This window comes from Anabrus simplex, chromosome 3 (assembly GCF_040414725.1).
Source record: "Anabrus simplex isolate iqAnaSimp1 chromosome 3, ASM4041472v1, whole genome shotgun sequence".
Taxonomy (NCBI): Eukaryota; Metazoa; Arthropoda; class Insecta; order Orthoptera; family Tettigoniidae; genus Anabrus; species Anabrus simplex.
The window spans coordinates 242,904,775-242,931,302 of NC_090267.1; the positions used below are offsets into that span (position 1 = coordinate 242,904,775).

Below are 26,528 nucleotides of genomic sequence, written 5' to 3' on the forward strand. Positions count from 1 at the left end.
TTTCATATGATGTTCTTTTCAGGTGGATACGAAAACTATTCTGGAAGAATTATAAGCATGGACTGACAGAAGATGATCTGTACGACATCTTAGAAGAAAATAAAACAAAAAAATTAGGGGACGATTTAGAAAAGTAAGTATATCATAATTATGTGTACTTCGAGTTAAAGGATCTTTCAGACCCAAAACTGAGAAATTACATAGACCAAATTTCAACTGAATCTGACCTCTTCGCTATACGCTAAATAAATAATAAAATTAACTTATCTGAATACGTTATTCATGTAATACTACATCAGTTAGGTTATTAAATATATTATTCGTACATAGCCGTAAGCTCTCATTCGGGAGATGGTCGGCTCGTACCCCACTGTCGGCAGCCCTGAAGTTGGTTTTTCGTTTCCCATTTTCACACCAGGCAAAGGCTGGGGCTCTGTCTTATTAAGGCTACAGCCCCTTCCTTTCCACCTCAATCTCATCGCCGTCATAAAACCTGAATGATTCAGTCCGACGTAAACCAACAGAAAAAAGTAATAAAATAAATCCTAATAGTGTTACAGTCCTATAGGAATCTTCTTCTTCTTCCACTTTTCCACATGTGCAATGTTGCATAATGTTCTGCAAACAATTTGCTCCTTACAAAGGGTGTCTGAAAATAAGTTTCGGAACATTTATGGGAAAAATAAACCCAGTAATGTAACAGAGGATCCGTCATCCATTTTTCCTAAACCCTTTACGGTAGTTAATCACCAGGAGTATGTATGTTCAGTCCGTCAGCGATGCCGCTGGTGGGATCCTCAACAGCTCTGCCATCAGCTGTCATAGATGACCTAGGCATCACTGAAGAGGCGTACTAGGGAAATGAGGAGGGAGGTACTTTCCCGTTGCTTTCCTCACCGAGCCAGAGTTGCTATTACATATCAGTCTGCCAAACCCACTGAAATGCATACACCAACCGAGCCTATGAGCAACATTTTCACACCATTCACAGCAGAGACTGGCTGCATAAGGATTGGCATTACTAGCATCGCTCATACCTCAGTCACTTTCATATTGTCAAAGCCAAGGATAAGACAGAGACAGATCTATGAAAGTAACAAAATTGCTCTAGCCTATATCAAGAGACATAGTGCACTGTAAACACTAGGTCCTGCCAGCAAAGGCATAATCACCAGCAGTAACTGGTTTATATATCTTATGTCCTGCGAAGAAGCGAACTGAATTCGCAACAGAACGTTAGCGGTGAAGAGTATATCAACATTCAAAATTCCCAAGGAAAATGCATGGGGTACGCAGAAATGATCAAAACCTCTTCTAGCGAACGGAGTACAGACATGAGCGCGTGACTAAGGAACGCACGGTATCAGCTATTTACATGTGCTGTGCAGTTGGCAAGCAATGGCGTGTGCATTGCGTGACTCAACACATGTATGGGAGGGGAGTGGACAAGTGGGGCACCGGGAAAGATAAATTTAAATTTAAAGCATCATTTCCTGCAAGATTTTGCGTTTTTGCCCTGCGCTGCGTGAAATACATTACAAAAATTAAATAAAAAATAGTAATGTTCATAGTATGTACGATACATAAACAATTAACATAATTCAATTATCGCTGAACATATCTTCTGAATGGCCTAAGGACTCTAAAGTCGAGCTGAGAAGGCCCGGCCTGTTACGTCAGGAAATCTAAATAATCTAAACAAGATAGTCGCCATTAATAGTGGTGTGTATGTTCGGCTCCATGGCTAAATGTTTTGCGTGCTTGCCTTATTATTATTATTATTATTATTATTATTATTATTATTATTATTATTATTATTATTATTATTATTATTATTATTATTATTATTATTATTATTATTATTATTATTACTATTATTATTATTATTATTATTATTATTATTATTATTATTATTATTATTATTATTATTATGCATTTAGCATATTTCATCTAACGAATTATGAGATATGGTCTCGAATAGTTATAGCTTGTACGGTCGCGGGTGCGAACTGTATCACAATTTTATGTTTGGCCCTGTTTTACGGCCGGATGCCCTTACCGACACCAACACTATGTGGAGGGAAATATTCACTATTGCATGTTTCTGTGGTAGTTGGTATTGTGATGTGTTGTGTGAATACGGAAAGGAGTGTGATGGGACTGGCACAAATATACAATCTCCGAGTCAGAGGAATTAACCAGACACGATTAAATTCCCCGAACCGGGCGGGAATCGATCTGGGACCCTCAGAACTGACCATTCAGCCAAGTAGCCGAACAACAATCATGTAGGAATATATCAGTTATACTACAGAATGTACTGGGGTCACTTTCACTTTCATGACGGAAATAGTTCAACTGCTCACATATCGGAATTTAAAAAATTGGTAATAGCCTATCACTGTTTTAATGGCCGCAGGGTTTTGAGTGTTTCTTAGACTTACTTATTAGAAATAAAAGACAAATATTATGTGGATAATGAATTTTATTCAGTAGAACGTGGTGCACTTGAAATGTTGGTAATAACGCGGTCTGTGATATGAGAAATGAGAGACATTATTTAAGAGTTCGGGAGTAATATAAAAGTAAGATCAATAAATTAACTGCCCAATGTGTTGCTCGACACAACATTCAAATTAAAGTGATGTTTGAGAAAACTTTTTTTTTACTAGTTGTTTTACGTCGCACCGACACAGATAGGTCTTACGGCGACAATGGGATAGGAAAGGGCTAGGAGTGGGAAGGAAGCGGCCGTGGCCTTAATTAAGGTACAGCCTGGTGTGGAAATGGGAAACCACGGAAAACATTTTCAGGGCTGCCGACAGTGGGGTTCGAACCTACTATCTCCCGAATACTGAATACTGGCCACACTTAAGCGACTGCAGCTATCGAGCTCGGTTTTGAGAAAACTGAACTCGTGAGTCAACACAGCCCCATGCGTGTGACGTCCATCTTTCTTTTCAATTATTTATTAAATTTGTTATTCTATACAACTGACCACGATGTATTTCCAACGTCAGCTAACAGAGTATACGCGTGACGTCACGTACTAAGCACAATGTTGTCTCGCTTTGATGCGCTAAGTCATGAAATCTACGTTCCAATTTTCCTTTCTTGCAATAGGTAGCCTCCTCTTTTATCTGCCAATTGAGACATTGAACATAATCCTAAGTATTAACGGCGATATACGCTGCAAGGTGATGTACGCACACGGAATGTAACCTAACGCTCAGGAAATACATTGGCGGAAAATAAAATCCTAACACCAGAAAGACATGAATTTAGAGGAATGCAATTTAGGCTAAGTAATTGTCTAGGTAACATATTTATTTGATTAAAGTTTCCAGGTCACAGATTCAAGTGTGCGCGATAAAACACGTGAGATGGTGGTACATTAATAACCGCTGTAGTCGACACTATTTTAAATTCGATCATGCAGACGTGCATCGGATTGTGTTGTACAGTACAGCTGCTGCATGTCATTTAGTGGAATGGAGTACCTCGCCTATTACACTTGGTCAGTCAAATCAGCAACGATTAATGCTGGTACCGGATGACGCTGGATTTGTCGTCCCATAATGTCATGGTATGAGGACAAGCGCTATCCTGTTGGAAATCACCCCCTTGAATACTGCGAATGAATGGCAGCACAACCGGCTCAATCACCAGCCTGACGTACAAATTTGCTGTCAAAGTACTTGGGATAACGACGAGATTGCTTCTGCTGTCAAAGGAAATCGCTCCTGGTGTGGGTCCAAGTGTCGACGCCGAAGACAGCTTGGTTCCAAGCCCTCACTTAGCCTCCTTCTTCCCAGCCTAAGGCCATCACTGGCATCAAGAGAGAAACATCTCTCATCTGGGAACACAACAGATCTCTACTCGATCCTCCAATGAGCTATAGCTTGACATCACTGAAGTAGCAGATGGTAGTGATTGGGAGTTAGTGGTATGAACGCTACAGAATGTCTGGCTCGGAGCTGTCCCTCAAGTAATCAATTTCTTACAGTCCGTTGTATCACTCTGGTGCCAACTGAGTCTCTAATGGCTGCTGCAGATGCAGTACGATTCACCACAGCCAGGTGGCGGATACGGCGGTCTTCCCTCTCCGTAGTGGCCCGTGCGCGGACTGCTCTTCTTGAGGCAGCACCTTCCCGTAACAACTGCTGCCAGCACCGATGGATTGTGGATACATCCCTGCCAAGTTTTTCTGCAATAGCGCGGAAAGAACATCCGCCTTCTCGTAGCCTTATTATACGGCCTCGTTCAAACTGATTAAGCTGCTGATACTGCCTTCTTCGTCTCCGTAAAGGCATGTTTGACTCACACCCACCTCATAACGTCAACACTGGACGATGTCTAACGCCCATGAAGTGTATAAAGCGTATTAGAAGCAAACGTGCTTTGCAAGGTCACAGTGGTGCTACTAGCGTCGACTAGCACGCAAATTTGCATAGGCGTCATCTTTCAGATGCAAACACGCGTCTCGAATTTCGTTTACCTAGCAGAACTTCTTGGAATTTCATTTTCCGCCAGTGTATATATAAATCTCTAGATTCGTTTGTAATGAGGGAGTAATGGTAAGCTTCCTTAAGTACGTAAGTTATTATCTTTTCCTAGTGAGGTCACCAACTGTGTGAACATGTATTCTTGGCCCTGATCTGCGGCCGAACGCCCTTCCTGACACCAACTCTGTGTGGAGGGATGGGTTACTATTGTGTGGATATATAAACAGGTGTTTATTCAGACAAAAACACCCAGTCCACGACCCAGAGGAATTAACTGCCCCAGAATAGAACTCGAAACCCTTTAAACACTTTAAACCAAAGACTTCGACGTTGACTGTTCAGCAAAGGATGCTGATGATGATGATGACGATGGTGATGATATTTAATATCTTCTCAATTGCCATACATTTTATAAGATGCCATGGGGTCGAATAACTGTCTGGCATGAGCTGTTTCTTCTTCTTCTCCTTCCGCATTTTTCCACTCCCTTTGATTTTGAGCTTCCTGATACTATTGAGCGTCTGTGTTTCCATGATGTTGTATGTAGTTAAATACACAAATTATATAGTGAAGTACATAACACACTGAATCCACCTTAATTTTGCACCGCAATTATCGTTATACACAAATATACAAAGACAGCTCGCTCCATCTTTGCTTTCTCTACCACCTTTCTCACTAGGCAAAGATCGTTTATTTTCGGTTCTGAGTTCAGTCAAGTCCACTAGAGGGTACCCTACACCCCCCCCCCCCGCCCCTCCAGCAACACACATACAATATAAACATAATTACAAGAATATTAAATATATACATCATCTAGACAGCGAGTGGGAAACCTGACTATCCTTCCACTACGTGCTTTTGTTATCACTTTATCCTTGCTGTTCTTGTCCTGGGAATTCGTCGTTGATCCATCAGGGGGGAAGAGTCCTTGCAAGTCACCTTGTCCTTTTTCATGACGATTTGTAGAAGTCTCACCATCTGCTGCTATGAAGTAGGCTGGTTTCAGGCAATCAATGGAGACATTCACAGATTTATTTTTTATGGTAACCGTGAAATATTTACCAGTTTTGGCAGTTACCTGGAAAGGACCTTCATATGGGGATTGCGAAGGTTTTATCACGCTATGGATTCTCAGAAATACATGAGTACATTTCATCAAGTCTTTATGGATTAACATATTTCGGGAAGTTTTGTGTTTAACTTCTACAGGTCTGAGTTACTGAATGTGCTGCTGAAGTTTGGAGACAAAAGTTTCTGATTCAATCTGAGTTTGAGAGTTATCGATGAATTCACCAGAAAGCCTAATATGCGTGCCATACACCATTTGCGCAACTGAACTGTTCGAGTCCTCCCAGAGTGATGCGCGTAGACCTAGCAACACAGTCGGAAAGGTATCTGTCCACTTTATGGAGTTGTGAGCTTTGATAGCAGTTTTTGTTGTTCGATGCAGACGTTCAACTTGACCATTGCTCTGTGGATGATAAGGTGTCGTACGTTTAAGATTTACACCGCATAATTCAGAAAGATTCTTAAAGATCTGACTTTCAAACTGTCGGCCTTAGTCAGTAACTAGATTTGCTGGGACTCCAAACCGCGTCACCCAATGATCATAAAATGATTTTGCTACCGTCTCTGCTGTTATATTTTGCATTGGTGTTGCTTCCATCCAGTTGGTGAAACGACCTATACATGTGAGGCAGTAGAGACAGCCATCAGAAGGTGAAAGAGGGCCATCAATGTCTATATGAACAGTGCTGAACCTCTCATCAGGTTCTTGAAAATGGCTGACTGGCGAATTTTTATGTCTTTTTTTTTTTGGCATCCCATGCAGGCTGGTGTCGATTTTCTGACATCTTTCTTGATACCAGGCCAGATAAACTTGGAAGTCATGAGCGCAACAGTAGGTTTTATGCCTAGATGCACCATGTTGTGGATCTGAAGAAGGATTTGTTTGCGAAATTCTTTTGGAATGTATGTTCTTATCAGGACGAATAGAAATTAGTAGTGTGACGAATCCCTCTGAATCACATGTTAACAGACATGGTGTACATGTTCCCCGCCACCTGCAGCGCTTCTGACGATAAAAAGTCCAAGTACGCGCGCTTTTTGTCAGTTTAACATTGAGGTGTATAAACAGTTTGTGGTCTTTTTCGGTGTAGTTCTATACGTTCTCCAGTTTAATACGTGCAAAATATCTGGTGTTAACTTTTCGTGAACTGAAAATATTAAGCAATTGAGAAGTAGGACGTATACTGTGGCATAATGCTTCAATGTAATACCGCTTGTTGAATATGCCTACAAGTTGCTGTGTCCCGGGTTGCAAGTCAGGTTACGACAAACATTCGAATGAAAAACGGTATTTTTTCATCCCCAAAAATCCCACCCTGTTCTCAAAGTGGTCGAAGGCTACCCCACGTCAAGATCTGCCTTAAGTGATAGTACCCTCAACATCATTTTTCAGTCAGATTAGAGCCATAGCAAACGCTGTTGTCAAAGAGAATGCCAAAATCATAAGTACAGCTCAGGAAAAAGTTACAGCAAGCTTACCTTTGATCAGCCACCATTATCAAGTTGGGAAGATAAACAAATAGCTCCTTTCACCAGTTCAAAAATGAATGTTATTCGTCACGTCTGTGGGTATATTGTTAAAGATGCAACCAAAATGACAGACTGTACAGCATGTATTGGTTCTCTGCAAAAGAATTCAGAGGAGGTAAAAGACAGTCCGTTTTCAGCACTAATAAGTCTACAAGAATAATGTAACTCATCCGACTATCTCATCTACCCATCTAATGAATTATTATATATGTTTTCTCATGTAGAGGAAGTTGTTGTGAGAAATCCTAGTGTATAAGATGCATTATGGGGAGAAATATTTCAAGAATGCCTGGATAGTTTACCTCCAATTACTGTTTCTCATGGACTTGGATGCTCTACTGAACATGCTCAAGACTTGGTACAAAAATTAATGTTCCATTACATACGATGCTGATTTTGTTTCCGAATAAGAGAAGTAAGGGAAGGAATGCAAGCTCGTGCGACCGCAGAACATATCCGGAAAATGTCCAAGGTGTCTAGTTAATTGACTGTTGGGGTGAAGTGCTGGTAAGATTCATTAAGGTGAGCATGTTAACATATGAATTAAGTAGTTATGTAGGAATTAAATGTGTATGTCATACCGGTACGTAACAATCATGTAGGTGTCTGCAGAGTTTTAATAAGTTTATATTACGTAACATGTACACTAACAGTTGAACATGTATTTTTAAGGTTATAATTGATAATTGCAACTGAGTTTGATTTCATGGTGAATTAATGAAAGATCACTTAGCTCTATGGACACATACACGTTTGAGATATTCGTTAAGATACTGACGAACCAATTTCAGAAGTAATGTCATTAATTCATTACTAAATGCAAAAATTCCCTTCGTATTTTTCACACATTACTTTCAAAACAAGGAACATTATATCTTAAATTGAACGAAACACAGATGGCACATAAACACAGTCATCGGTCAGTAAACAGAATGCAGAGTCCTGAAACATCACAATAATGAATACACGGTTTTAAATCATTTATTTAAACTACAAATTCCAAATAAGGTCACATCAGACTTCATTTAGAATCACATGTTCGGATATAGCTGATCAATATCTATCTACACCAGCGCCACGTAGTGTAGGAACATATCGACCAGCAGAAGTCGTCACACTATGCATTTCTATTCGTCCTGGCCTTATGTTGTTTGTTGAGGTATCACACCACAGTCTTTCCAGAAGGCAGGGTGTAGCTCTTGAACACGAGTAACTGACTTTCCTCTTGAAGTTGTTTAAGTTCCCTCTCATGACGTTGGCTATCAGCGGCAGTGTCATAATCACTGATCTCTATACCTGGATGGCTGGTAGCTTGGGTAGCAGTAAGCCGAATAGAAGATGACTGGCGCAGTAAGATGGCAGTGAGCGCACGGTGCAGTAGACCACGAGGAGCGCGCTTGCTTTGTTTATGCTTAGTTCAGTGACGCCAGGCCTCTTGATTGTAGTTCCACGAGTGTTCTGTGCTTTGTTATTGCAAAGTAAATAGTAGTGTATTTTACGAATTTAGGTTCGTTGCATTGTAGTATACTTGTGGATTACAAGATTCAATTTAAATATGTATGTGTTTATCTGAGTCCGCCTCTGTGGTGTAGTGGTTAGCGTGATTAGCTGCCACCCCCGGAGGCCCGGGTTCGATTCCCGGCTCTGCCACGAAATTTGAAAAGTGGTATGAGGGCTGGAACGGGGTCCACTCAGCCTCGGGAGGTCAACTGAATAGAGGTGGGTTCGATTCCCACCTCAGCCATCCTGGAAGTGGTTTTCCGTGGTTTCCCACTTCTCCTCCAGGCGAATGCCGGGATGGTACCTAACATAAATCCACGGCCACTTCCTTCCCTCTTCCTTGCCTATCCCTTCCAATCTTCCCATCCCTTCACAAGGCCCCTGTTCAGCATAGCATGTGAGGCCGCCTGGGCGAGGTACTGGTCATTCTCCCCAGTTGTATCCCCGATCAAGAGTCTGAAGCTCCAGGACACTGCCCTTGAGGCGGTAGAGGTGGGATCCCTCGCTGTGCCCGAGGGAAAAGGCCGGCAGATGATGATGATGTGTTTATCTGAAATATGAATGAAGAAACATTCTACGGGGTATTAACATACCGCAGTGTTCAGCTTATGGATGTACAAACAGAACCGATCAGTAGAAGGAGAAATCATTTCATCGGGGAGTTTTATACTGCACATAAGAATCTTCCTAGGGTAGTGTTTTGAGTTTTAGGTTTATTGTATCTTATTTCGCATATTCCGGGAGCAAAATGGCAATTAATTTTTGTAGGTTTCCTTTCTCGAGACCCGAACATCTAAGATCATCGATTAGGAGTATCAGGCGGGAGAATTGGGAGCCTTCTAAAACAGCTGTTCTCTGCTCGGATCACTTAGAGGAAGACTGTTTTGATAGAAATGGACAAACTGTACACCTTAGAAGTGATGTACAGCCAACTGTTTTCAATTTTACTGAACATTAACTGCAAGTAAAAATTTACTTATATTTTTTTTATTTCTCGTAATTAAACTGACGGTTTCGATGAAATAATTGACGTGACCTTACAACAATCTTAGAAAATGAAGTCTGGGGGAATTCTAGACCTTATTTACATCAGTAATAATTATGGGTGGGAGAAGGGAAAGTGTGGTGGGTATTTGGGGCTATCCCATTATACAATTCGTGGTATTTGGGACTCTTAACTGGTGTCACATATATCTGATGATGACTATCAATATCGCTTTGCTAGCTGAATTTAATTAAAGAGGTCTGTAATAGTAAATTAAGCTGCAGGTAATGTAATATATTGACAAGTTTTGAATATTTGCTGGTTTTATAAATGTGTACATTTGCTTCACTGATATTTTAATTTGATAATATGCGCGTTATTTCATGGAAACAGGAAACAGAAATTCATTATCAAGCACCGATTACGAATGTCTAGGCCTGTATAGTGAGCTACGTTTATAGGTACATCATTTTAAGAATGCATAATTTCGTGGCATACATGTATACAATTTACAGCAATGTTTCCAGAAACTGATTTTCACTCGTATTGTGTTACCGATCGCTAATTGCATGTATTCAGCACCTAAGTTAATATTTGTCGGCCGTTATTATACACTCATGTTTATTGCTATCCCGGTGATTTAGTGACCTCGGAATGACGTGTCAGTGATCCCAATGTCCTTATGCGTTGAGTGAACATGTCTCTATATTTTTAATTATTCCAATGCGCCATTAATTGCGACTTAAAATTGACTATATTATCATTGCTTCCCCATAAGGAGAGCTCTAGGTTGGGTACGCCAACCTGGCGAACCGCGCACTCAACTTGGCGTACTTTCTCCTGCAGCGGAGACCTGCCATCAGCGATCCATGTATAGAGATCAGTGGTCATAATCGATGACAGTCATAGATTCAGTCCGTAACAGGTTATCCGCAACGATATTGTCCTTGCCGCTAATGTGCTGGATGTTTGTTGTAAAGTGGGAGTGCAAACATGAGTGGTTTGTGGTCCGTATATATTATGAAGTCTCTTCCTTCGAGAAAATGTTTGAACTGCTTGACAGAGAGGTAGATTCCTAACAGTTAGTGGTCATAGGTGCTATACACTCTCTGTGTATCGCTTAGCTTCTTCGAAAAGAACCCAATAGGTTTCCATCCTTTTTCATCATACTGTTGCAGGACACTTCCTACTGCAAAGTCACTTTCATCTACTGCCTGGACCAGCTGGTATGTTGGGTCTGGGAATGTAAGCAGTACTGCATTTGCCAAGTCCTGCTTACTTTTTTCAAATTTTGTGATAGCTTCTGGGGTCCAGTTAATTTGTCGCATATCTTCTGCTTAGCACCTTTCAGACAAGCATGCAAACGAGACTGCGTTTCTGCTGCATCGAAGTATCGTCTGTATAAATTAACTGTACCTACGAATACACGAATGTCATGAACTGCCTGTGGTAGTTTGCAAGGGCGCCCATGCCCGGGAGCAAGGGGTCCGCCCCCCACTAGCTCTCAGGGAAAGGCAAAAATCTAAGGTAGTCAGATGTTTTTCTTTCAAGAAAATTATTTAAAAGTAAGTATTACATAGAAGTGGTAGTACTGCCCCCCACCAACAGGAAGGGGATACCGTGGGTGTAATTCTATCGCCATTCTTCTTCCAAAACACTACATACCCCCAGGTATAGTCCCCTACAAACTGTCATATGGGCGCCCATGGTAGTTTGTAGTCAACAATCGCTTCCACTTTATCCGGTAAGGATCTGGAGCCTTCCGTGGTGATTAAGTGTCCCAAAAATTCAAATTGCTGTATACCAAATACAGACATGAAAACATTAATTCGGAGGCCAAATTCATGTAGCTTCTCAAACACAATCTTAAGATGCTCACGATGTTCCTCTACTGATGCTGAAGCAATTAGGCAGTCGTCAAGATATGGAAAAATAAAGTCTAGGTCTCTAAATAATCATTAATGAAACGTTGGAAACAGCTTGGTGCATCACGGAGTCCAAATGGCATCACATTAAATTCATATAACTTAAACGGAGTAATAACATTGGTTTTAGGCTTGTCTTCCTCTGCTCTCCTGTGGGTGGGGGTGGTAAAATAACGCCTACGGTATCCCCTGCCTGTCATAAGAGGTGACTAAAAGGGGTCCAAGGGCTTTCAACTTGGGGTATTATACGTAGATGCTATATAAAGAGGCTTTAGCCTTATTGGCATGTAAATCATCAATAAATTCAATTCAGTTCAAAACATTCAGTCTATCCTATCCGACCTGATTTGTTCAACTGTTGTTCTTTAACGACCCCGGTGATATTAGAGCATTTGAGGCCTATGGAGTCTTCAATTTTCACGCCCTTTGCGGCCCTTGTCTTCCTTTGACTGATACCATTTTTCGAAGTGTCGAATATCTTCTACGAGGGCAGATCAGAAAATAAGTTGCACTTCCCAGTTATAGCCATTTATTACACCACCTATACAACAGCAACACGACTATAACGACATACACTGTAACGTCACTTTTCCACATAGTTTCCAAGAGACTCTAAACATTTCTGCGAACGCACAACCAACTTGTCGATGCCGGATGCATAGAAATTTTCTCCAGCGTTCTGCAACCACTCAGAGACAGCGGCCTTCACCTCCTCATCGGTCTGGAAACGTCGACCACCGAGCTCCGTTTTGAGCTTACCGAACAGGTGAAAGTCTCATGGCGCTAGGTCGCGACTGTAAGGTGGATGTTACCAGACCTCCCACGTGAAACGCTGCAGCAGTTCTCTCGTTTGGTGGGCCTTGTGAGGTGTTGCGTTATCGTGCAACAAAATCACACCGGCGCTCAATTTCCTCCGGCGCTTCTCCTTAATCGCTGTAAGCAACCGGTGCAACGTTTGACAATACGACGCCGCGTTGATCGTCGTTCCTTTCGGCATGAATTCCACGTGCAGCAAACCCTCCATGTCAAAGACCACTGTCGCCATAACCTTACCGGCTGAAGGATGAACCTTGGACTTCTTTCGTTGTGGTGATGAGGGGTGCACCCATTCCATTGATGTTCGCTTCGTTTCGGGGGTGAAGTGGTGGACCCACGTTTCGTCGCCTGTGACGATTCGCAGTAGAGACCCGTTGCCGTCTGCGGCATAGCGTTGCAAAAAAACCAGGGAGGATTGGAAATGTTGTCCCTTGTGCTCATCGGTGAGAAGACGCGGGACCCATCTTTGACACAGCTTACGATATCCAAGGTCCTCGTGAACAATGGCGAACACATTGCCATACGACATGTTTAGCTGCATCGCGATTTCTCTCAGTTTAATGCGCCGGTTCTGTCTAATGATCGCATTCACATTGTTGACCTTTGCACGGGTCCTGGACGTTGCGGGCCTGCCTTCGCGATGGTTGTCCGTGATATCCGTGCGTCCGGCTTCGAATTGCTGATATCACTTTACGATACCTTGCCGGGAAATGGCCTGCTCCCCATACACAGCACTAATTTCACGAGGAATGTCCGTGCAATTCTTCTTTTTGGCACATAGGAATCGGATTGTCGCACGCACCTCATCTTTGGAGTGAACGTCCAGTTGACGCGCCATTGCATTTGGCTGCTATTCCCACAATACTAGACGAGACACCACAGCGACCTGCCTAACAGAGGTGTGGGCAATGTCTGTCCCTTTCTCCGCTGTGCCCACGTTTGCGACACACAGCGCGCTGCTGCGGCGCATTAGTGCAACTAACCTTTTGATCCACCTACGTATTTTCCCCTCTAATTAGTGTTACATAGAGGATGGTTTTCTAGCTGTACTTCCTCTTAAAACAATAATCACCACCACCACCACCACCACCGCTTTGTCTTCCTCTGCAACAGGGATTTGAAAATATGCCTTGGAGAGGTCGAGCATGCTAAATATTTTCTTAGCCCTCAAAATATGTTCAAAATGTTCAATCCGAGGAACTGGATATCGGTCTGGGATAGTTTGTGGATTCAGTCGTCTGTAATCACCACGTGTTCGGAATGTTCCATCCTTTTTGAAGACTAGTTGGAGAGGACTAGCCATTGCGCCTTTGATGGTCGAATAATTTCAGTTTTGCATAAACTGGAATTCTTATTTAACGATGTGTATCTTCCGAAGATCCAGCTGCCTGGGTTTGCATTAATATTGGTTGACCATCGATTGGCATGAAGTATTAAGTATCGTGTTTGATTTGAGTGGGTAGTACATTTGGTTTCGTTAAATCTGGGTAACTGGATAACAGATCGGCAATTTTTGGGGCTTTTGACATTGTGCTAACAACATTGTCAGCTGTGATGGCTGTTACTTCACCCATGACAGAGAGTTTAGTCTCGCCATAAATTAACTTTTTTTTTTTTATTTAAGTCAATTAGTAGGTTGAACTTCTTCAAAAAATCAGTACCTAATATGCCCTTGTCAAGTTTAGCTACTACGAAAGGCCATTGGAATTGTCGACGGAGTCCCAAATCAATATTCTGTGTTCTAAGTCCATAAGTTGGGATTTCTGTGTCATTAGCTGCAAATCATTTAAAATCTGGGTCACAGGTTCTATTACTGGAAGTGACCGGGATTATTGAAACATCGTTTTCACTATCCACTAGGAAGTGCAAACCCGTGTTTTTGTCACGTCGTACAAATAAACGGAATTTACAGCAATCCTTACTATTTTCGGTAGTGGAGCTTGCTGTTTGTTTTCCAAACTTGTTCACGAGCATGGAGGCTTGCATTTGTCAGGGAAGCACTTTAATTGCCAAATCTGAAGTGGTAGTATCCGTACTTTCCGTTTGGAACGTACTTCTTTTTGCTTCAGTTTCGGCTCGAACTTCGACTGCGGGGCCTATAAAAGTGCGAATTTAAGCTATCTGCTGCTCTAGGGAGGCTATCTGTGCAGAGAGTTTCGTGATAGCATCGTCACTTACGGACGCATCAGTACCGCTATTTTCTACACTGTAAAGTTTAGTGCAGGGATTCATTTCAATGATTTTGTCGGAAAAATTGCGATTTTTTTCGAGTTGTCATCAGATACGATTAGAACATGTTTGATAGAGTCCAGTAATTTCTCAAGCCACAAGGTATGAAGCACTCTTTCGGAAACATTCACGCCTGCTAACGACTGCATTTTCCTTAAAAGCTGACTAGGCTCCAGATCGCCTAATTTTAAGTCTGTCACCAACCATTTTATTTGTTTACCTTCGCTTTCCTTGAAAATATTTAGAAGGCGTTCTTTAGCCGCAGAATATTTGTTCAGTTGCGAACTATTAATGATGTCCCAAATGTTTTCCAAATATTTAGGTTCGAGCTGAGACACGAGGTAGTTAAATTTAGTGTCCTCTTGTGTAATTCTTGAGATAAAAACTGAGCTTCCACTTGAAAGAACCATATTTCCGTTTTTTCTATCCAGAAATGAGGGATCATGATGCTTACCTTTTTAGCTTAACCCATCATATGTGTCCTGAATGAGATTCATTTGCCGTCGGCGTACCCATTGTGTTGTTTTCATCCATTGTTCTTCACACTTACCAGGTGTATGCATAAGTATTTTCCTGTTTCACTAAGAGATGGTCCCAGCGAACAATACGCAGCGAATGAATTTGACACATACCAGTACGCCAGTTTGTTCGTCTGACATTGACCTATCAACACACGTAAGCTGAGTCCGCCAAATACTAGCCTAGCGTCTGTGTTGTATCGTTCAGTGATCATCTCGACCTTTGTGCCTGAAAAAGAACATTTGTGGCACGCATTACTTTTCTTATTTAATCAAAAGAAAAATGCTGTGGAAAGTCACCGTTTCCTGGCAGAAACATATGGTGAACACGCTCCATCGATTAGAACATGTGAGACATAGTTTCGACAATTTAAATGTGGTGATTGCAATGTGAAAGTGCGCGCTTTGGTAGACCACAAAAGTGCGAAGACGAGCAATTGCAGGCGTTACTGGATGATGAACTCTAGAAGCGCGGCGAAATCGTTAATGCACAACGCTGTCGCCAACAAATGATCATTTAAATCATGCATTGATCAAAAGACAACCGGAAAGGGCCAGAATACATGGCAAAGTGATTTTGTTACATGACAATGCGCCGTCTCACACAGCAAAACCCGTGAAAGACACCTTGAAATTGCTTCTATGGAACTTCGTTCCGCACCCGCCGTACTGCCCCGACCTGGCGCCATCTGACTATTACCTCTTCGCATCAATGGGGCACGCGCACGCAGAGCAGCACTTCAGCAATTTCGAGGAAGTTGGGAAATGGCTCGACGAATGGTTTGCCGCAAAAGACAAGCAATTTTTCTGGCATGGTATTCATTACTTACCTGAAAGATGGGCGAAGTGTGTAGGAGCCCATGGCCAATATTTTGAATGACCAAAAATGAATTTCTCTTCAAAATGACTTGTTTTCTTTACCGCAAAAACCGGCAAAAACTTGCGCCTACACGGTATCCTACACTTAAGCACTTTGCGATGTTTATTACGCACGTTCGTCAGAGAATCACGTCGGAGCCACCAATTATGTAGTGAAGTATACAACACACTGAATCCACCTTAGCTACACAGTTACGGTATCGTTATACACAAATATACAAAAACAGCTCATTCCATCTTTGCTTTCTCAGCCGCCTTTCTCTTTCTTAATCTGTTTACCCTCCAGGGTTGGTTTTTCCCTCGGACTCAGCGAGGGATCCCAACTCTACCGCCTCTGTTATCTGTCTCAATGGTAATGTCCTGGAGCGGGAAACTTTGGGTCGGGGGTATACAACTGGAAAGGAGGGCCAGTACCTCGCCCAGGTGGCCTCACCTGCTATGCTAAACAGGGGCCTGGTGGGGGGATGGGAAGATAGGAAGGGACAGAGAAGGAAGAGGGAAGGAAACGTCCATGGCCTTAAGTTAGGTACCATCATGGCATTTGACTGGAGAAGTGGAAAACCACGGGAAACCACTTCCAGGATGGCTGAGGTGGGAATCGAACCCTCCTCTACTCAGCTGACCTCCCAAGGCTGAGCGGACCGCGTTCCAGCCCTCGAACCACTTTTTAAATTTCGTGGCAGAGCCAGGAATCGAACAATCGAACTCGGGCCTCCAGGTGTGGCAGCTAATCATGCTAACCACTACACCACAGAGGCGGACTGCCACCTTTCACACTCAGTAAAGTTCGCTTATTTTCGGTTCTGAGTTCCGTTAAGTCCACTAGGGGGCGGGCTACTATGTCATCAAAGTATCTCTTCTGGGGTCTTCTAATATTCCTCATAAATGGTCTCCGGTGGACAACCTAGGGATCCATTTGTTGGTCTCATGTCCTACTACATGTTCAGCTACATATCCAAACTGTTGCCACTTCAAAGTTGAACCTTGCTCCAGAAGGTCAGTGTCCAGCCTTTTTCCTTGGACTTCTGCTGAATGAATGTTGTTCCTGAGAATGATACCCAGCGCCTGTGTCACAGTATCCAATGTGAGTATGAGCATCATTATTTATTTATTTTTGACCAAAAGTTGTTACTAGTAGGATGGCTTCATCTTCAGGCTAACTGGTTCATTCATGCTGGTTAGATGAAGCTAAGTTTTCTGAATTCTATCCATCTTGTTTAGCCTATATTCTTTGGGAAATTTCTGTACTTCAGCTATTCTTTCCTAACCGGCTCTTGTTTCGAGGTTCATGTACACTTTGACCTGTTTACAGACAGCTCCAATGTCTCCATCTCCAATTTTAAGGTGTATATTTCCTGGCCTACATATTTTAAAGTTATACTGTTCAACAGTTCAGAGTTGTTTCATTTAAATTTCCTTCAATGACACCAACCTCATGAGGGTTGGAGCTTGTTTTATTATGAACAGAAAGCTATTAATGACCAATTTAACATGCATACAGGTTGATGTGAGAATATTTTTGTTCTTTATGATCACGTAATTCAAAATCTAAGATTGTGTATTGCAGGCACTGGAATGCAGAAGTACTAAGAGCAAAAGCAGTCGGCAAAAAGCCAAGTCTCCTACGGGCTATAGTTAAAACCACCTTGGTGCCACTCATATTAAATGGTATGGTCGCTGTAGTGGACAACGTTGTTCTCAGGTAAGTATCAAATATATTCCATACAAAAGTTATTAAATTTCTCTTTGGGATAATCAAATGATGTATGTCTTTCAATGAAATGCGTGACGTGATGTTACCTAGCAATCGTGCAGGATGTGATGTGAAGCTGATGGTTGGCCATAACATACAGACCTATGGCCTGTGTAACTCTGAAGGTACTATTACAGGGTAACATCGCATATCACATTTTGTTGCATGACACTATTACACAATTTTTCAGCTCTTAAGACATATTGTATGGTCGACATTTAAAAAATACAGGGAGATGCAGTGAAAAGTTACCGGTACTTTAGCCGGTGCTGCCACGCAGGTTGACTGAGGACTCTATCCCCAAGTGGCTGGGATAGAGTGCATGGTCAAGCAGCGCAGCGAGCGTGATTAGCAGTAAGCTTACGAACTGAATGTTTAGTTTACGACTGTAGTTCTTGTTGAGTGCTTGTTATTAGCATTGCATTCCTCCACCTATCAATCAATCAATCAATCAATATTGATCTGCATTTAGGGCAGTCGCCCAGGTGGCAGATTCCCTATCTGTTGTTTTCCTAGCCTTTTCCTAAATGATTTCAAAGAAATTGGAAATTTATTGAACGTCTCCCTTGGTAAGTTATTCCAATCCCTAACTCCCCTTCCTATAAATGAATATTTGCCCCAGTTTGTCCTCTTGAATTCCAACTTTATCTTCATATCGTGATCTTTCCTACTTTTATAAACGCCACTCAAACTTATTCGTCTACTAATGTCATTCCACGCCAACTCTCCGCTGACAGCTCGGAACATACCACTTAGTCAAGCAGCTTTTCTTCTTTCTCTCAAATTCTTCCCAACCCAAACTTTGCAACATTTTTGTAATGCTACTCTTTTGTCGGAAATCACCCAGAACAAATCGAACTGCTTTTCTTTAGATTTTTTCCAGTTCTTGAATCAGGTAATCTTGGTGAGGGTCCCATACACTGGAACCATACTCTAGTTGGGGTCTTACCAGAGACTTATATGCACTCTCCTTTACATCCTTACTACAACCCCTAAACACCCTCATAACCATGTGCAGAGATCTGTACCCTTTATTTACAATCCCTTTATGTGATTACCCAATGAAGATCTTTCCTTATATTAACACTTAGATACTTACAATGATCCCCAAAAGGAACTTTCACCCCCATCAACGCAGTAATTAAAACTGAGAGGAATTTTCCTATTTGTGAAACTCACAACCTGAGTTGTTGAACATTATTTGTTATTTGTCTTGGCTCTCAGTATGGTGATGCTGACATATAGTATTCAACAAAGCTTAGGCTTTGACCCATTGTCCTCCCAATTTAAGTGTTTAAAACAGAAATTGTACAAGAAAATTTCACATTCTCTTGTAGTCCTGAAAAATGAAATTGGACAATGAAGACGTGAGATTTCACAGGTGGAGATACAACATTTCAGACTATTTTTTATGCCGATGTAACATTTGTACCGGGATTGAGAATGATAGACATCATTTTTTCAACAGTATTAACAGCAAAAGCAGTCAGAAAGATCCAAGTCTCCTAAGGGCTATAGCTAAAACCATCTTGTTGCTATTCATATTAAATAGTATGATCACTGTAGTTCTCAGGTAGGTATCAAATATATTCCATACAAAAGTTTTAAACTTCACTTATTATTAACTCTTAATGAATTATTTAGGCCTACCTTAATGAAACTGAATGCCTGCTCACGCTGCTACAGCTAACTGTTAAGTCTAGTGGACAATCTGTTCCCCGATGTTCTATGCATAGTGCAGTAACTTTTCACTACCTCTCCCTGCAGATGTTTAAGTCTAAAACAAACCTTTACTCAAAATTTGGAAATAATTACACCTAAATATATAAGTAGGTTGTGTTTTACCAAAACAGTCCAGACATACCTTCTTTCTCATTCTCTCTCTCTCTCTCCTCACTTCACTGTTCTCCACCTGGCGCGGCAATGAGTGATGATTTCACATGGCTGCCAATGTATCTGATACCTAGTACACTAACCAAGGTATGGTGTCATAATGTCATCAGAGAGGTTCTGGTTTACAGTGGCCTCAACATAGGAAGGTGTCCACTCAGAGGAAGCGTTACAGCATAAGAGGACTCCCCCACCCCCCCACCCCCGCACCTCCACGCAGCTTTATGTAGAGTTGCATATACTATTATTTAGAAATAAAGTAGACCTCTTTATCCCAGGCAACTATTGAATTTTAATAGAATAAATACAGAGACAAATATTTCAGAATTCAGTAGCAGTTTCTTGTTTAAATCTTTAATAACCTGTTTTGACCTACTTACTCCATCAGGACGCATGCTCAGTATTGTAGTCATCTATATGATCTGATAGCAGCATACCAGCATGGTATGAAAGTCCAAATAAAGCTTATATTTCCTATTATCTGGTTTTTGAGAAGTATCTCTTTCTGCCATAACTAATCTACACAATTCTACACAATTCTAGCAGCTATCGAGCTCGGTTATATGTTATTCAGTAAGAGTTTAATTCAAGTTTCTAGTTAAATATATCTATCATACCTATCTATCATACCCGATACCCTGGTCACTGGTTTTATATGTACATATTTCCTGTCCATATACTTTTAGTATACTTTGTAAGTAGACATTTTATTGCTCCGCCATCCAGATGTACCATGCGCTTCTACCCTGAGCTAGGCTTAATTTAAAATAGGATATGGTACAATACAGTACATCAATCACTATTGGTTAGAGTGTAATTGAGTGATATAACATCCCTTTAGCTTCAATACATTCAGCTTTCTGATGCATAAACTTCAAGCAAGTGGGTTGGGAAGCACCAGACAAATGATTGGCATGCAATATCGGACCTGATGCTTGTAAGTTTTCTCGCTGACTATACTAATTCTCTACTTCGTTTCAGTACAAAATGGAGAAGAAACAAGGATAATAGGCAGAGGATAATATGAAAATGGCCATTAATGAAATAAAACGTGGAAACAGAAGTATCAAGGAAGCAAGTGAACTCTTTTCTGCTCCCAAAATCACAACTAAATGACAGGGTGTTAATTTCTTCTGGAAATGAGCTTACTTTGAAACCTGACTTGGGTAAATTCAAATCTACTTTTAATGAAGTACAGGTGAACACTCTCTACAGGCATGTCATAATGCTGGACAGCCAACTAATGCCACTCAATAGAAGCAATTTGTGAGATTAGCTTATCAATTTGATGAACAACTAAAAATTGATCACCAATTCAGTAAAAAGAAGGGAATGGCAAGAAACTAAGGTGAAAATAAACTTGGATTTAAGGTTATATAGATGGCCCTTAATTGGACATTATAAATTTTCCAGCTAACTCATTCCTGGTTGTCAGCGTTTCGCCCCCGTGTACTAGGTTGGGCTCATCAGTTGGTACCTAGCACACCTGCCAAGATGCATGGCTAGTGCATACTGTGGAGGCGTACGTGCGTGCGAGAACGTTTTCATTCCTCACCCTGAAGGGGTGGGGCGGGCCACCTAAAGGGTTACGCCCTCCCCCTGGCCGTGAGCTTGGGCGGGGATGAGGAGATTTGCTAGAAGAAGGAGAGGGGAAAGGAGATGTATGATGAAGGAGTGGGGAGAATAGGGGCCTCTTGGCTAACTGTGTATGTGATTTTTTTTTTAATACAAAAGAGAGGAGCCTTTATTGAGCAGAGATATAATACAAAAATCCTATAGTGCTGTTACAATTTACAGGTTCGGTGGGAAGGTATAGTGGAGACTGCTAATGTAGGGTTGGGATATGATGAATTGGAGGGAAGGTGTGATGTTAGCGATGAAGGTGGCTAGAAGACGGAATAGGTCTAGTATCGGGTGATGGGGTGGGAAGAGGGGTGTTTGGGGAGCAGGTAGGTAGACGGTTGCGGGGCTGGGGTGGGTGGGGAGCCTGGCCGGGGACGACGATGCGAGTTAGTAGGAGGGGGGCGCATGGTATGAGGTGAGGAGCGAGAGTGTTCCACTCGATGGTACTGGCTGTGAATGCGGACGCCGGTGGATATCTGCTGACCTACTGCTTCTTCTGAGGGGAGTTGTAGCCGCACCATGAATGTTGGCCCGTTGACGTTGTGAATGCGATATGCACGGGGGGCTGGTATTCCTGCTGTTTGAAGTTCTCGGAGTATTTCTGTTTCTGTGATGGCTGGATCTACTCCTCGAATAACACAGCTTGGTGGTGGTAGCTGCTGAGGTGCTGGAGTTGCGGTGGTGGCTGCGTTTCCTTGTGTGGCTGGCTGCTGGTTGTATCTGTAAGGTTGGCAGGGGGTTGCTGCGGGCTGGGTGGTGTGTAATTGAGGGAAGTGAGGGATGATGACATTAGAGGAGAGGGGTGGCTGGACGTGGTACTAATGGTGGTCGTATAAGAAGGAGTAAAGGCCAAAGTGGTGATGGTGGTAGTAGTGGTCGTAGTGGTGGTTGTGGGAAGGATGGATTTAGGAGGTGGTTGGGGTGGGGGCTGGTGTTCATTGACATAGGGAGTGGTGCTGGGGTCAACGAAGAGCTGCTTCACTATGTACGCCGGCGTGGGCTCTACTTTGTGGCGTCTGTTCTGGATGGTCACGCCGTTGTTTACGATGTTTACCCCATCTTCTTGGCTGTGTACATAGGCCAGGACGTACGTTGATGGTGAGCAGGTGGGATGTTCCAGGAGCCTGATGACATTGTGGACTGGGGTGCCGGTGATACATAGTTCGTTGAGAAGATCCTTTTCAGTGAGAGCGGTGTCCACGCCTGAGATAATGCAGGGGAACGTGTTGTAGGGGAGGCGACTGCCAACTAGGCGTCTGCCTATTTATTGTTTCTTGGGCCGACTGAGTTGCGAATACTGGTGGGGGCCACCCAGCTGAAAAAATAGAGGACATGTGACGTGACGTGATCCCCCATGGAGGCCACTGCGTAGGCTACTTGAAGCCACCGGCAGTGCCAATGCATTATGAGAGACTTTGTCTCACTACCAAAAATTGATGCCTGCTTGGCCATCAAATGATATAGATGATTCCCATAGGGAACCTGGAATATTTGTGCCGAATGAGTAAATTTATAATACCAATATAAATGGTCCTTTATTGGACATTATAAATTTTCCAGCTAACTCATTCCTGGTTGCCAGCGTTTCGTCCCCGTGTGCTAGGTTGGGGTCATCAGTTGGTACCTAGCACACCTACCAAGACGCATAGCTAGTGCATACCGTGGAGGCCACTGCGTAGGCTACTTGAAGCCACTGGCAGTGCCAATGCACTATGAGAGACTTTGTCTCACTACCAAAAATTGATGCCTGCTTGGCCATCAGATGATATAGATGTTGATTGCCATAGGGAACTTGGAATATTTGTCCCGAATAAGTAAATTTATAATACCAAAGACAAAGTCTCTCATAGTGCATTGACACTGCCGGTGGCTTCAAGTAGCCTACGCAGTGGCCTCCACGGTATGCACTAGCCATGCGTCTTGGTAGGTGTGCTAGGTACCAACTGATGAGCCCAACCAGCACACGGGGGCGAAACGCTGGCAACCAGGAATGAGTTAGCTGGAAAATCTATAATGTCCAATAAAGGACCATTTATATTGGTATTGGGTTTAAGGTTCGCAGAATCCATGAGTGTTCAACATGCTACGAGATTCAGTGAACAGCAGGGGAAAAGATTTTTCCACTAACTCATTGAGCTGATGGAAAAATATTCATTCAAACCATCAATGAGTTTTAATGCTGATGAAACTGGGGTATCTGTAGTGCATGAACATCAGGTGAAGGCCATTTCAATAAGAGGTTAAAAATGAAATGGCGTATGGCTTTTAGTGCCGGGAGTGCCCGAAGACATGTTTGGCTCGCCAGGTGCAGGTCTTTCGAGTTAACTCCCGTAGGCGACCTGCGCGTCGTGATGAGGATGAAATGATGATGAAGACAACACATACACCCAGCCCCCGTGTCATTGGAATTAACCAATTAAGGTTAAAATCCCCGACCCGGCCGGAAATCGAACCCGGGGCCCTCTGAACCTAAGGCCAGTACGCTGACCGTTCAGCCAACGAGTCGGACAAATAAGAGGTAAGAAACAGGTAGGAAAGTTGACTTCTGATGAACAGGTAAAAAACATCACCATTCTGTTGTGCATTAATGCTCTGGGGGACCAGTTTGTTCCTCCCTTATTTGTTTTTCCACGGGTAAGAATGGACAGTGAAGGAACAAAAGATTCTCCTCAAGCTTATGTGTTTAATGTGTGACTAAGTGGCCGGATCACTTAAGATGGATTCCTTAAATGGATGACAGCTGTCTCTGAAAGAGTGAATCCAAGTGAAGAGAGCCTGGTGGTGTTGATCGTTGATGGCCACTGTAGTCATGTTTGCTCACTCCAAGAACATCCACATGTTGAGCCTTCCATCATACACTACCCACAGACTGCAGCCTCTGGATAGCGTTATTATGAAACCCTTCAAAATTACATACATTGGGGCATACTCTCTGTGTATGAGGAAGCACAGTAATTTGAAAATCTTGCTGAAAGATATTTCTGGGCTGGTAAATGCTGCATTTATCAAAAAGTGTCATATGGAACTGCTCAGTCGGCATTCGCTTTTACTGGTATTTATCCGATGAACTCCAATATTTTCAGTGACTTGGATTTTAATTCACCTCCCACTGAACTGACACCATATTCATCTGAAGTTGTCTGTCCATGGCAATGTTCTACAAAAGAAACATCACCTGAATCACAACCATCAATTTCAAAACATGCTGTGACATTCAATTTCACACTTTCCTCTTCTAGACTCGCGTTGTCAGTAACAAAGGCTCCGACATCCTTAGGAATACATAGCTCCACTTTGTCCCCAAGTGAAAACCAAATTCATGACATCTGTCCACTTCCAAGTACTACGAGTGAAAATTTCAAGGTGCAGAAACGGCATGGAGATCAAAGTGAAATTCTCACTTCAAGTCCATACAAATTCCTTGTTAAGAAAGGCAACAAATAAAACATGCCCATTCAGTGCAGACAACCATCAAATCCAATATTACCGGGCGAGTTGGCTGTGCGCGTAGAGGCGCGCGGCTGTGAGCTTGCATCCGGGAGATAGTAGGTTCGAATCCCACTATCGGCAGCCCTGAAGATGGTTTTCCGTGGTTTCCCATTTTTACACCAGGCAAATGCTGGGGCTGTACCTTAATTACGGCCACGGCTGCTTCCTTCCAACTCCTAGGCCTTTCCTATCCCATCGTCGCCATAAGACCTATCTGTGTCGATGCGACGTAAAGCCCATAGCAAAAAAAAAAATCCAATATTAAATCCACAAGAGGATTAAATGGAAATATTCAGCACAGTAAAACTGCAAGGAAAGCACTGAAACTTGAAACTGGAGATGATGAAACTGATTGCATAATCAATGGGGAAAATTTTACTGAGGACTGCATCCAGTGCAGTTTATGTAAGGGTTGGGCTCATAAAAAGAGTGCAGATCTTGAAAGGAATGAATTTTATTATAAATGTGATATGTCCAGTGTGAAATAATGTATCAATCTGTAGAATGTTAGAACACGCCTTTGAAAGCAGACTATCCGATACTGTACACCATGTTTTTAAAACTTTAAGATCATTATGTTGCCTCAGTTACTGAAAAAATTCTTTTGTTTAATGGTAGTATGCAAGAATGCAACAGCAGCCATAGGGTGAATAATAAGGTTCCTAAAAATCATTAATTTGTTTAATTCCACATTATTCTAGGTTTTTAACTCAAGCATTTGCTTAGGTGTCCAGTACTGCCAGACCTTCCCCTATTGTAAAGAATGGCAAACACTGAGAGCCTTTGTCCGACTAAAGGAAACTGATATCATAATCGAACATGTCAGAGCAATGTGATCACTGGAGACTGATGTGTTGTGTTGAGACATCATAACACCTGTTACCATGGAACATCAGCATAGTCTGTAGTTGCCTTAATGATAAAACTTTTGAATGGAGGGTGCCACAGGCACTCAGACCAGTGGCTACCATTTTGACCAATGGTGATTGGTGATCACACACACACACACCTGAACAAAGTATAACTTCTTATGCTGTAAGATGAGACCAACAGTGGTAATAAATATACATGTTTTGCCCGAAGTATACACTGAAAATAGGCCAAGAATTTGACATTTCACATTAGTATCGCTGGACATGCATGATTTCAATGCCATTACTATGCCAGTTATCCTCTCAATATGCCCACATATCAATGATATTGAGGGCCTAACTTTAAATTTGATTTCTGATTGTGATGAAAGTTGTCATTAACCTTAATTTTTTCTCTTGCCCACTGTGCAGGGTCCTGCAACCTCTGTTACTCGGGAATGTAGTAGAATATTTTACGGGGACTGATCGTATTGAAGACAAGGAAGCCTACTTCTATACAGCAGGGATCCTCATGATTGTTTTCGCAAAGAGTTTCTTGTACCAGCACTTCATATTCCAGATGACCACCTTGGGCATGCGAGTACGTGTTGCTTGCTCTGTTCTCATATATCGCAAGGTAAGTACAGCAGAAACGACACATGATCTACTAGGTTATAGACTAATTATTGTGTAATGACACAAGAATAGAAGTCTGCAGGAGCCAATTCTTGTTCCAAAGAGTCTGTTGCTGAAGATTAATGTTTACACTGATGCTAGCTACAAAACCCCATGCATCATCTACTCATGTTCCATAGTGTAGGCCTATTTGCCTTGAGCTCAGCTTAGTGCTGTCACTTTCTAAACCTGTTCAGCAAGCAGTTGAGTTAGGGATTACTGGTATGTATAAAAGGGATGTTAAATTAATGATGTTAATAGCAAATGGGATTCCCTTTAGTGGTAAACA

The 26,528-nt window shown here is 42.2% G+C and overlaps 1 protein-coding gene across 2 annotated transcripts in view; it reads left to right on the plus strand.

Moving 5' to 3' along the window:
• LOC136866194 (ATP-binding cassette sub-family C member 4) overlaps positions 1-26,528 on the plus strand; it is a 371,709-nt gene that overhangs the window by 101,396 nt on the left and 243,785 nt on the right. For both annotated transcript variants that reach the window (XM_067142938.2, XM_067142939.2), the window contains exons 3-5: positions 23-133; positions 17,526-17,660; positions 25,997-26,201. In XM_067142938.2, the coding sequence (XP_066999039.2) occupies positions 23-133; positions 17,526-17,660; positions 25,997-26,201 (451 nt within the window). The remainder of the gene's footprint in view (positions 1-22; positions 134-17,525; positions 17,661-25,996; positions 26,202-26,528) is intronic.